This window comes from Rhopalosiphum maidis, chromosome 2 (genome assembly GCF_003676215.2).
Source record: "Rhopalosiphum maidis isolate BTI-1 chromosome 2, ASM367621v3, whole genome shotgun sequence".
NCBI lineage: Eukaryota > Metazoa > Arthropoda > Insecta > Hemiptera > Aphididae > Rhopalosiphum > Rhopalosiphum maidis.
The window spans coordinates 58,686,967-58,699,833 of record NC_040878.1 but is presented as its reverse complement, the minus strand read 5'-3'; the positions used below and the strand labels follow the sequence as shown (position 1 = coordinate 58,699,833).

The window sequence follows — 12,867 nt, the reverse complement described above, 5'->3', positions numbered from 1 at the left end:
ACGAATGCTGATCATAACGACTTCAATATAGATTAAGTAATAATTACTAGTTTGAAATTAGATTAAAATGCTCCAAAAAAGTAAAAATAAAATAAAAAATATATATTTTTTATAAACTTGTACTATAATGACATTAAATTATGTAAAAGTTAAAACATTTCAAAATAGTGAATGAACCTTTAAATATATTACTATGTGTATACGAACACCCATCAAGTGAATATTATTTATTTGAATTATTTCTTTTGTTTTATGTCAATATATTGTATTTACAGTCTACACATCTATAATTGAATTTTACTTTATAAGCATTTGTATCGTAACAGTAATAATGAAAGATTAAAACAATTCACTGGATTGCCTCTAAGCACTGAAATAATATTTATGCAACTAAAATACAAATATTTCAAACTATTTATGGATATTTTTAAATGAAAACAAAACTTAATTAATATATTTTAAATTATCCTATTATAATGAACTTGAAACGGTTAGGAACAATATTTTAAGGGATCACAGTGCAATATAAGTTAAGCACTAAGCGTATTATGAATTATTGTTTGCCAACAGTGCGATAATGTTATATGAATTTAATCATTAATTCATAAATCAAGCAAAACAACGGGACTTAAGTGTATAATAACTAGATATGAAACTGATAATTTATTATTATTTTTCATTACTTGCAAACAATATCCACATCAGCCTTCGATTTCGGAATACCGACTTGACCAGTGCGTTCCAAAAGGACGGACACGTTTTTCAGACAAAAGTCTAAATTGTTTTTACACAGAATTTGCGTGCTACTGATATCTCCACCTGAAAAATAAAATTAAAATTGTTTGTAAACTAAAATTATATCCGACGAACGTTTAAAATCTACCCCAGTCGGAAACACATAGTGGCGCGTGTTAAGTTTAAAATCTTTTGCATGTTTCACAGTTAATGTTTAGACAGTTAAATCCCTTGATACAACAGTGAACATATTCAGTTCACGATGAAGAAAACGTCGTTCGTTTCATTTATTCGCGAAAGTGCCGTGTACAAAGATTGGAGGAATAAAAGTTTCGTGGAATAAACATACAACCCACATATCCACACACGAAACACGGGTTATGTAATTTGAATAATATTGTGTTGTATCACATGTTATTTGGATAACGAAAACACGTCATATTTTCGAGTACGAGCAGTCTATACGCGTTAAATAAAGTACGTACCTACCTAACGGTCGTTTCTAGAAAACGTGTAATTTTAATCAACATCGAATATCTTTTGTTTTTAATGACACGCCGGCAATCTACAGCGGGCATTGCAGGATGATACAGCCGTTTCGGTGACACACATTAAAATGCAATTTATTAAACAGACTTTTTCTATGTCTGTATTCTAACATATATTACCATATATTTTGATTTAATCGATAATGCTGAACATACAAAACCGTTTTCATATTGTACTCTGCACGATGTAAATAAAATGTGAACCTGATAGGTTATCATTAAAATTAGAAACAGCAATTAGTAAGGTATCAAAAACATAACATTTGATGGCGTTAAGTCGTTTATATTTACTAAATCGTAATTTTTAAAAATATAACAATACAAACACAAGTAGTAGACGCGTAAGGCGTTGGTTTTTATTATTTATAGTCGACCTTAAATCATATATGTTCAACTAGAACATTTTTTTAAATACGATTTTCAAGGTTTGTGTTTGTGGTAAAAACTTTCACATTTTAAGAAGTAAGATAGTATACCATTGACCTCTATATTATATTCGTAAAATTTGTTATAAGGTTTCTTAATCTTATTTATTTATTTTGTTTATAATTTAATAACCATGCCTATAACTAAATTGAAATTGTTTTATCACTGGTGTAAATATTATTCATAAAATTGTAATAATTTCCAAAAAGAAATGTATACAACAACATGATGAATCTTAAAATGTCTATCATATATTTTCCTGTGAATAGGTATTGATGCTAAAGAGTTGTAAATAAAGTATTCAAAAAGTTTCAAGTAGCGCTTTTATAAAGATGGTTTATCGAGGCTGTATAACTGTATAATGGCATTTTGAATAAGCGAGATTTATTTTTTTTCCTAAAGTTTTTGCAAGTGTAACAAAGAAAAACTTAAAACAATAATTGCTTAAATATCAGTAAATCCTTAGAATTGTTAACACTGTTTTCAAATTTAATGCTTATAACAATATAGGTGTATTACTGTGCTACAAAAAGGTGAGATAATCGAGACCATTTATCAAAATTAAATTTCTATATAGTATTTACATCTATTTTTTAGAATGTGTTTAATTTGTGCTACTTGGGTCAACATTAATTAATAATAAATAAATACATTTCATTTATTGATGTGCCTACGGATAAATAGAGTACTTGTTACATTTTTTATGAAACAACTACCAAACGATTTTTAAATTTGATTGCAATAAATTAATATTTCATTAATGTTTTACAATTGAGTATTATGAATATTAATTGATCCCTGATTTGTTAATTATGTTATTTAATTCAACGATTGTTTGTTGTAAAAAAAATATAATACTATTAAATGACGGCGAATTCAGCAATGAATACTGTACTTGTATAATGAAATAAATTTCGTTATAGGAATCTATTAATCATGTTATTATAATAATATATTTATGCGACGAATTATCGACGAAATATCATGTATTAATTTAGACGGTATTATAATTTATTATTTAGAAAACAAGAATTTGGTTTTTTCTCTTAGAGTATTAAGTAGATAATATAAATATATATTATTTAAGATCGCACTCCATAAAAATATATTATTATAAGTAACATTAATTGTACTTTCTATTAGTTATAGGTTTATTATAGATATTATCATGCAATTGTTCGGCTTATTACCCAACAAAATTATACGAATCAAGTCAATATTGTTTGAAAAATTAATACTAGTTAGTAATAAATAGTATTGACTAGCTTTTTATGATGCATTTATTAAAATAATTTGGTGTCTACTAAAATTTAAAATAATTAATTATAAAAAAACTTGTTTTAAATACATTCATATGAAATATTACGCATATTGTTGGGTGTTAAAAAATGTATTTAATTTGAAAATAGTCCACTTTTATTGGCATTTAATTAAATATAATATTGCATTTGCTATAATAATGGAAAATATAAAAACATTTGAAATTCAAACATGAAAATATAATTCTCTTAATAATTATATTGCACCAAATACCTTAATATACATAAACATATTTTTTTTATGACATTGCATGTGAATATAAAAACTCTAAAGGGTTGTTGATGAAAAAAATGATAAATGTATATAGGTAAATTTATTATATTAAATAACTTTATAATATGTTGTTTTGTCATTTTTATGTCCCAAAGAGCTTAATGGATGTTAAAATATTAACAAAATATATTTTTTTTTATTATTACAACATAATATTATTTGTGTATAATACTTATCTGCATAGGAGTGATAATGCAATTAATGGAGAATGAAACGAGACGCGTTAATTCCGAACGCAATTAACATTATTGGTAAATAGATTAGACTTAGCCATTAATTCGGATCAAATGTGTACATTATATATATTATGTTTCCATATAATTATTGCAAGTGCGCGTATATTAAGACGTTATAATTCATTTGATGAAACATGTGGAAAATTGTTATGCGATATTATTCGCATACTATTCTATTGATGACATAATAATGAAATTAAAAATAAGGGACACAGTGACAATTGCAATCAAATCAGATCATTAAAACGTTCTCTTAAGATATTATACATTTCACTTAAACGATTATCGAACGAGATACTTACGCCAAGTATAATTTACATTCTAATTGTTCGTAAAGATGCGTCACGTGATCGTCGAGACATTTAAAATGCTCATAAATGTATTTAACGACAAATTAAAAACTACAACCATTAGTAATATTATGTAGGTGAAAGCGGTGCAAGTTGATTAATTTGGTTTTAAAAACGTATTAAAATCTTGAATATTGATGTTTAGACGTAAATAATATATAAATAGAAATTATTATCCAAGAAAAAGTCATATTTTACTCGTCTTTTCATATTTGTTTGTTTGTTTATTTTGTTAGAATTAAAATGGAAAGGCAGTAAACATCGAGACATTCAAAAATTCTTCAAAACACGAAGTTAAAGAAAATCGAATTGTTTTATTTTAATATTACGTATTAAAATGAGTTAGTCTTAAATGCGTATTTAAGATTCAAGAAATATTATTCAATGAAAATTATCAATATCAATATAATTGTAATCCAATATTGTCCCATTGAAATGTAATCTTACCTCCGGCGAAGGAACAAGACGATGAAGTCGTGAAACTCGCATACAATGATTTAGAAAACATAGAGTACTGAATAGATGTCATAAGAAACCAATAAATTACCATTTGCTCTTAGTATACTGAAGTTTGTGAGTAAAAAAAAAAAAAAAACAAAATAGATCTATCGACTAGCGGTTGTAATGATAATTATTATCTTATTCCTACTATGTCGTTCGTACTACTCAAATCCAGAGAATAATTGTATGAATAGTTAAATATATTTTAATTGTCTACTAAGACCATTATTATTATAATTATACCACGATACAATATTATTTTGAATTACTTATTTTTATCGCAGACAACATCACGTCATTGACATACCTTAACGCAAATAATAATACTTGACGGGAATTTCAAATATAGAAGGCCATTACTGTTTAAACTTTAGACTATACATATATTTCGTGCATTAAAATCAGAAACAGTCCTTAAACTCTTCTCCCCAAAGACTTGAGATATGAAACTATCATATTCAGTTATGACATAATCTCCATACTAATAATTATTTATTCTAACTAATCCAACTCTTTGCATCTCATCGGTATTCTGTTGATTTATTTATTTCGAACCTATATATCTTAATGCAATGATATAGTATCTTATTTCTTATAGCATGTGAACTTCAATGCTATACATAACTAATAAATAACAATAAGTATCGATTGCTTTATTCACTCGGGCTTGATGAATTATGAAATTTAGATAAGTCAGATAGGAAAAATTTCGATTGTCGACAAAACATAATATTTGAGTTTTAAAAAAATCATATAGGTAATTTAATATTTTGATGTGTTTGGTACAAGAAAATATACGATATATTATACAATAAAACATACGGCTCAATGAATATACTTTATAATACCTTATTTATATTAAATTTGAAAGTAACGAGTTGGAAAAAGCTTATTCAATAATAGAATCAAACATTTTTTATTCATAAAAATGTTAAATCATTAATAATTTAGATGTTCGTTTTCAGAACGCTGATATAACTTTGGAATACAATATTATTGGTCGATGCTAACGCAAATAATATCATCCTTCAAAATATTCACGAATTATTTGTTTGTGATGGTAACAATTCTAAATGTTTAGTCATTTATCATTGGTCATAGTATTTGTAGCTAGTTTGACTCATAAATATCAAAAGTCAATATATTCTATCATTTTTTGAAGTCTATATAATATCCGAACCATAAATAAGACTTTCTAAATTATTGATATTTAATAATATGATTTTACTTATTCCTATCTTCAAATTTAGACCCTATATCTAGTAAGTTATGATTAAATATATCGCAGAAAATGTATTATAATATTATTATCTCTTATTTTCCGATGAATATTTCATAAGTTTATATTTGACATGGGTTTTGCGACTTTTTGTAGAATAATTAGTAGTTATTTTATTTGATTAGGTAGCTTAGTAACTTTAATGAAGATGAAATCGTAATAGTGATTATGAATATTATAGTATAACTTTATTAAAATTTTATGAGAATTCAACTTGGTACTATCATATTGATGTGATCAAGCTATAATATAGTCTTTAGATTCATTATACTAAACGAAAAAAAAATATTTTATTTTTAAAATACATTGTTCGTTATTACTTTTGTTAATAGCTATTGAAATTTAGCTTTTTTTTAAAAAAATGACTTTAAGCGTAATAACTGTACTCCGTTAATTTTTATATTTTCAGGGATCTGTTTTAGACTTAGGGGCGTTTAGGTCAAGAATACTAATAATAATACCAAAAATTGAAAAAGAAAATATCTATTAACATTGTCCGTACGCGTTATTTTTATTTTGTTATCTCAGAAAACACGTTAAGTATATTATATTTAAGCTTGTAATTCCATACTTAATAAATGTTTCTTTTCATATTTACAGTACAAATTTATCAAGAAAAAGAACTTAATTTGAAGAATTCTTCAATAAATTACAAATGCGAGTTTTGAAACGTAGTTATAAGAAAAACAAAGACGAAGAGATGTGGAATCTCATAAACTATTTTGTAAAATTATTCTTTCTTCTTATTTCTATAAATAAATAATTTTTTTTTATAAAAAATATAATTGCAAGCATATTTGATACGATTGAAGCTACATTGAATTTCATCTTAAATTATTTTAATATACGTCATAACTCAGCTTCAAAATGATATATTAAACGAATTTTTTATACAGCCACTTAAATAATTAAGTTGTATTTAGCTAGTTAATTAAAAACATTGATACTCCAAAATTAAATGAAATGTAAAAAAACGTTGAAATTCTATTATGTTTGATACAATTTTGACTGAATCTTTGAATATACATTTTTAAAATAGTAATAACATAATAATTTTTTTAAACGGATTATTAGTACATTTTATATGAGCTGTGATAACCTACCTAAATTACAGTATATTTTAAACTTTATTAATGAACCCATTAGATGTAAAATAACAATACGTGTTTTGTGTGACTAATGATTTTATATACGCAAAAAAACACAATTAATTTTAATTAGTTATTAAAAACAAACAAACAACATTATAACATTATGTTGTTTTTTTTATTCTTGTTGTTGGTGAAATTGGATTAATTTTAATTTAAAATCCACGAATTTAAATCAACGAACACTCATTTAAGACATTTCGTCTACGTAACATAATACGTCTTGATCACCTAAATTTATAGCGAAATAATTGTTTACAGATTGTGTAATACATACAAACAAAAAATACAAACTATTATATCTTAAAATGTTTCTTACATTGCATGCAATACGACGATAATAATATTTGATTAACGACAAACATAACATAAAACAATTGTAATGGATATGATAAATAATATGGATATTATTCTTGCTATTATTTAATTAGTTCCTAGTTTATTGATTTTTAACATATATTATTATAGCGTATTATAACATAATAAAACTGGTTCAAACGTAAACCGTGAACGTCAAGTAAATATTGGAAAATTATAGTAATTATATAAGATACAAATATATTGAACAAATTTCACTATGTGTCACAGCTAACTCGAGTTTGTACAGACACCGTCCGAGCTCATATTATTTAATTCGATTTGTCAGAAATAAACGACGCGCTCCACGATTTGCAAGTATAAAAATATATAATATTAATTAGTAGTAATTTATAATGTATACATCATTATAAATTATTACTCGTTGGGTTTATATTGTATTGATTTAACGTAAAACATTATAATATTTAGCAATTTATAGTTTGTATTATGAATGGTAATATTTATAATAAATATAATGTTATATTATGTTTATACTAAGAATAATATTCTTTAAAAATAGTCTCACAAATATTTATAACATTTTTTAATATTTTATCTAGTGTTTACTATACTCAGACAACTTAAAAAAGTTATAAAATATTATATTTGTGTTAACTATGACAATTATTATCATAAAATTGTATCATACCTATATCTCATAATCTAATATCATGAACTGTAGATGTGAGAATTAACTAGTTAAAAAGTTAATGTTAAGATTAAAAGTAAAACGTTAGTTTAACTTAACTTAATTTTCTAATAATTGTATTAACTTAAATAGTTTAATTGACAGTTGAGATAACTTGGCTTTTCTCGATTGATTTAAAAATAATTAATCTAGTTAAATATTTTTTGACATTTTTAGTATACTAAACAATACTATAATAATACAAACATTTCTGTTATTTTTCTTGAAAAATAATTTTGTATATAGATATATTGTATTATATTAGTTAGGCCTAAAGCTACAATAAACACAATAACAATATTATTATAATATATTTTAATCTTTAAATAACCTGTCTGCTTAAATATAAATTCAATATTAAAAAAATGAATCATGCAAATAAAAATATGTGTATTTAAATGTCTTAATGTTTTATTTGATATATTTTATATATTTAATTATGATATTTATAGTAGGTACTTGTGTGAATTGTAATTACACATTTTTTTTAATGAAATTATAAATTGTATTTTTAAATTGATATTTGTTTTAAAAAAAAATTAATAAATGTTAAGTTGTAGACTGAGATATATTATATAGTTTAAATATTTAATAATCATGGAAAGTAAAATAGGTATATACCAACACATTTTACACTGTAAGTTACTATAAACGTTTAATAAAATTGCTATTTATATTTTATAAAATAGGAAAGAATGTGGCTACTCTATATGTGATCCAAATAATATTTAAAACAGTACCTAGATTAACTTTTGTTTAATTGACTTAAGTTAATATTTTTTTCCATATTAACTTTTCATTTAACAAGTTAAATTTATGATTTGTTAACTATTAACTTCTGACTCATCGATCTTATGTTCTATCGATTTAATTATTTTCTTCAACTTACCCACCTCTGATGTATTATTTTTATTATCCTTTGTAAGTAACGTACATAATATTTAATAATTCAAAAACTGGTTGTTCAAATTTATATTTAGACGCATTCAAATATCAAAAAAAAAAAAAAAAGAATTCTGCTAAATATTTTATAGTAAAAATGGTGATTTTCCATTAAGAAAACCAAAAGTTTGTACAATCTCAGAACATTTGAACGATTTAAAATCTAACTATATAATTTAAAATATAAATTTAAATAAAAAAATTATAAGAATAATAATAAAAAAAAAAATAGATTGAGCGTGCTTTGTGATCATTCTGTCTAACAATTAAACGATTTAATTTTTACATTATATTAGGTAACTATTTAAATTTTACATGCCAATTGCCTGGTAAAACTAAAAATAAAATCTGATCTTTGAGTAAAATTCATTGAATATTACTGCTTTAAATTTATTACTCCATATTGTTATAATGTTATCATAATAACAAAATTACTACCACGTAAAACCATCATACGCTCTTCTTAGCGCTCGGGAATGTTTTATTTTTTTTAAATTTATTATTTGTCAAAAACCATCGTGACGAAAACGCTTCAACTAAATAAATAATATAATAGGTACTGTATGTATGCACACGTTACGATGACGGTAAACGTTTGGAAGCCATGATGGAGTTTCATCGAGGTATACGTAGCGTGTTATTCGCCGTTATTTTGTTGGGGTAATATACGCGACTACGTGCTTCGGCTCGCGTAAGTTTCTCTCTGTCAAATTGACAAGAAAATTAAACTCTGTTTCGTACGGTGAACAAAATCATAATGTATAGTAAGTTGTCCGCGCACCGCCAGCGAATGATACATCGGTCGCGAAATTTATAATATTGTAATTTATAAAATATATTTTGTGTGAAAACAACGGAAAGTGAAGTTGGATGATTTGTGAGCATTTTATTATTTTTTTATTTTTCCGTCGATTTTTCACATTTTTTTTTTTTTAAACATTATTACCACAATATTTCACTATATATATATATCACAGCTATTTGTGACCATGGCTGATGTATTAAAAGTACGATGTCATAATATTAAATAATATATTATATTTAAAGTGTCAGTTTTATGATTAGACAACTTAAATGCAAATGAACTAACGTTTGACATTTTCATTTTTAAATATTTCAATATACAGAGAAATATTTTACAAAAACGTGAGTTATAGAATTTTTTTTTTTAACACTAATATTGATAATAATGCATTAAGTGCAGGCAACGTATTTAAGGTTCTTGTTTTCTAATGTTATTGCAAAACTATGATGTTTTTTCCAAATATTAACTTATTGTCAACATTTTTGTAGTAATGGTACTATATTAATTAATATAAGTGTATTATTTTGAGCTTTGTGTACGCTCATGTTGACAGTATTCTAGACTATCATTCGATAAAAACAGATATAATCACCTTTCCAACACTATAAAAATTAAAATTCGAAATCATAAACCTTAGCTTTTGAAACACAAATACGAGTTCTTAAGATCTCAAGTCCTTATTGTGAACCACCAAAAATATTCTAAAAATAAACGACTATAGATTATTAATAAATTTAAAAAAAGCAGACGATGCAATTGTCTTTTCAGATGTTGACAAAGCTATTAATTTCTGAAGATGCCTATCTGAAATATTTCACATCATCAAGAGATAACTCCTCAACCAAGTCATCTAAATGAAATTACAAATTTCTTAAGTAGACTGTTACCTATATCACTTTCAGAGCCAGCGCTATAAGTATTTCTGTGTCTTGAACGAAACCAAGTTTTGACGATCTTAATTACCCCCATCCCCACCTTCTTTGAGTTGTAATAAAATTAAGTTTTTTTGTAAGTTTAAATAAAATTAGTATGTATGTATTTTTGTGTTACAACTTTAAACTTTATTACCTGATAATACGATATTGTAATACAGTTATTAACTTATAACATAGCCGCATTGCGTAAAAATAAAATAAAAATAATAGTAATTTTAAATTTGATACTTTATAACTATAATAATTAATATTAAAACTAGTTCATTATACAAATATAAGACAGTTGTAGATGCATATACAACGATATTAGAGTATTTAAAATTGTGCAGATTATTATAATAGGTATTAAATAATAAATTAAATAAAAATAATTTTCAGTTTAGCGCCGCTTCCGTGCTGGTGCCATGGACAGTCACCTAGATCACTCATAGCTTTCTCCGGCCCTGGTATGATAAACACTAGATTTGATATTACTTCTATTTCATATATTTGTAAAATCATATATCGTTTTTAAAAATGTTTATCCTTTGTATAAATCAATGTTATTTTAATAACTAAAAAACTAATCATTCAAATTTTAAAAAATGATCATTAAGTATACAATTTCTTAAAAATTCCAAAATTCAGAATTTGAATAAATTCATTGCGTATTGAAAAAATGAGATTGAGTATATTTAGTGAATCACTTTATACGCATAAGGTAATATAGTAAAATTGTATTGTATTTCTGTAAAGTTATACATACGTACTCGTATGTTTTCACGATGATTCATGTGCGGTGACCTATGACCCGGTCTGGGTCATTAAATGTTGACATAGTCAAATCCTCCAGACACGATTTGTGCATAAACACCGAATACGCAATAATATATTATCCCGTGTAATACTGTTCGAACAGGTTAAGCCCGAGGCCAAATTCTGACATAGTTTCATAGAATGTGAGGTGTACGCAAAACAGTGAACGTATATTTCCGAAATATTTCAAAAAGAGTTTCACACTCGACATGCGACAGAATCAGTCACACGAATCCGAGCACACGTTCAGACTGACAGACAGTTTTTATAAATTGCGTACTTATATTTCCAGAGTCATTGAACACATTTTCCTTTCCCACGAAAAGGGCTAAAATGAACGGGGAAAAAAAGACGATACAAAAAGTAACACCACTTTTTTTGTTTGCCGGTCGTACGTCAGAAAACACTATATACGCGCGACCGTGCATAAAGGCATACGTTTACATATTCACGCTTTGTATACGATTATGTAATAAACGACACGTGGACGTGTGTGAATTCGACCGTAATATATTTATCAGGAATAGAACATCAAGTGTCCTGGGTCGACGGCGCGAAAAACATTTTTATCTCGCATCACGATAACATAATTTGATGTGAGTGTTTTTGTTCGATATATTTTGAAAAAATATCATAACCTTTGTATAGTCATTGTAAATTAATGACGCATTATATTTTCATTGGTTTTCTGATATTTTGAGAGGCTAAACCTTTAAAACAATCTTCAAATGAATTTACCCTTTCTCCTGGCACTGACATGTGACAGCTGTTAGATATTTTTGGAAACGAAATGAAAAATTGGAAATGGACTTACTCAAATTAAATGATTTTTTTTGTTGAATAGAGTTTATATTTTGTCCAACGCAAGTGGCGTTTTTAATCTAATAATTATAATTTAAATTCAAAGCAGAATATATGGGTTTATAGGTACCAACTTTATAAAGTATTCATTACGAACACTACTACATCTATAAGCAACTATAACGGTCGCTTTCGTCGTTACGCTGATTGAAATTTTCAAATTCCCCGTTGTTTGTAATTAAACGGTTTTAATCATACGGGTATGTTAGCATAAATTATAATTTATAATTATTTATTATTGTATTACCGTCGGCACAAAACCGCAACGGTACCGATGAAACAGGCGATATATATCCTAGGTTATAGTTACTGAGGAAAATATATACTAGGATATTTTTACTCTCCGATTGGATATTTACTATAATATTTTTAATCTCCCGGTAAAAATGTCGTTTTAGGAAGGTATTAATATACTAGAATAATTTTACCACCTGGGTAAATATATACAACGGTATATTTACCCCCTCATCCCTGCCCACGGAAAAATGTGATTTCATGAGCATAAGAATGTAATTTTCTACAATAAATTAACTCTTTGTATCACGGATGAAAATTATATACCTACATGTATATATCCTCTCTAGCGTTAAAAATGCAGTTAAATGAAGTGTGTAAGTGCAGCGTCGTCGCCATAGGTGTGGCCCTACTCATGTTTTTATGTACTC

The 12,867-nt window shown here is 25.8% G+C and overlaps 1 protein-coding gene across 1 annotated transcript in view; it reads right to left on the bottom strand.

Moving 5' to 3' along the window:
* Positions 1 to 12,867, bottom strand: part of LOC113551525 — a 71,344-nt gene that overhangs the window by 30,984 nt on the left and 27,493 nt on the right. Inside the window, exon 2 of the mRNA XM_026953808.1 lies at positions 684 to 819. Coding sequence (XP_026809609.1) covers positions 684 to 819 — 136 coding nt within the window. The remainder of the gene's footprint in view (positions 1 to 683; positions 820 to 12,867) is intronic.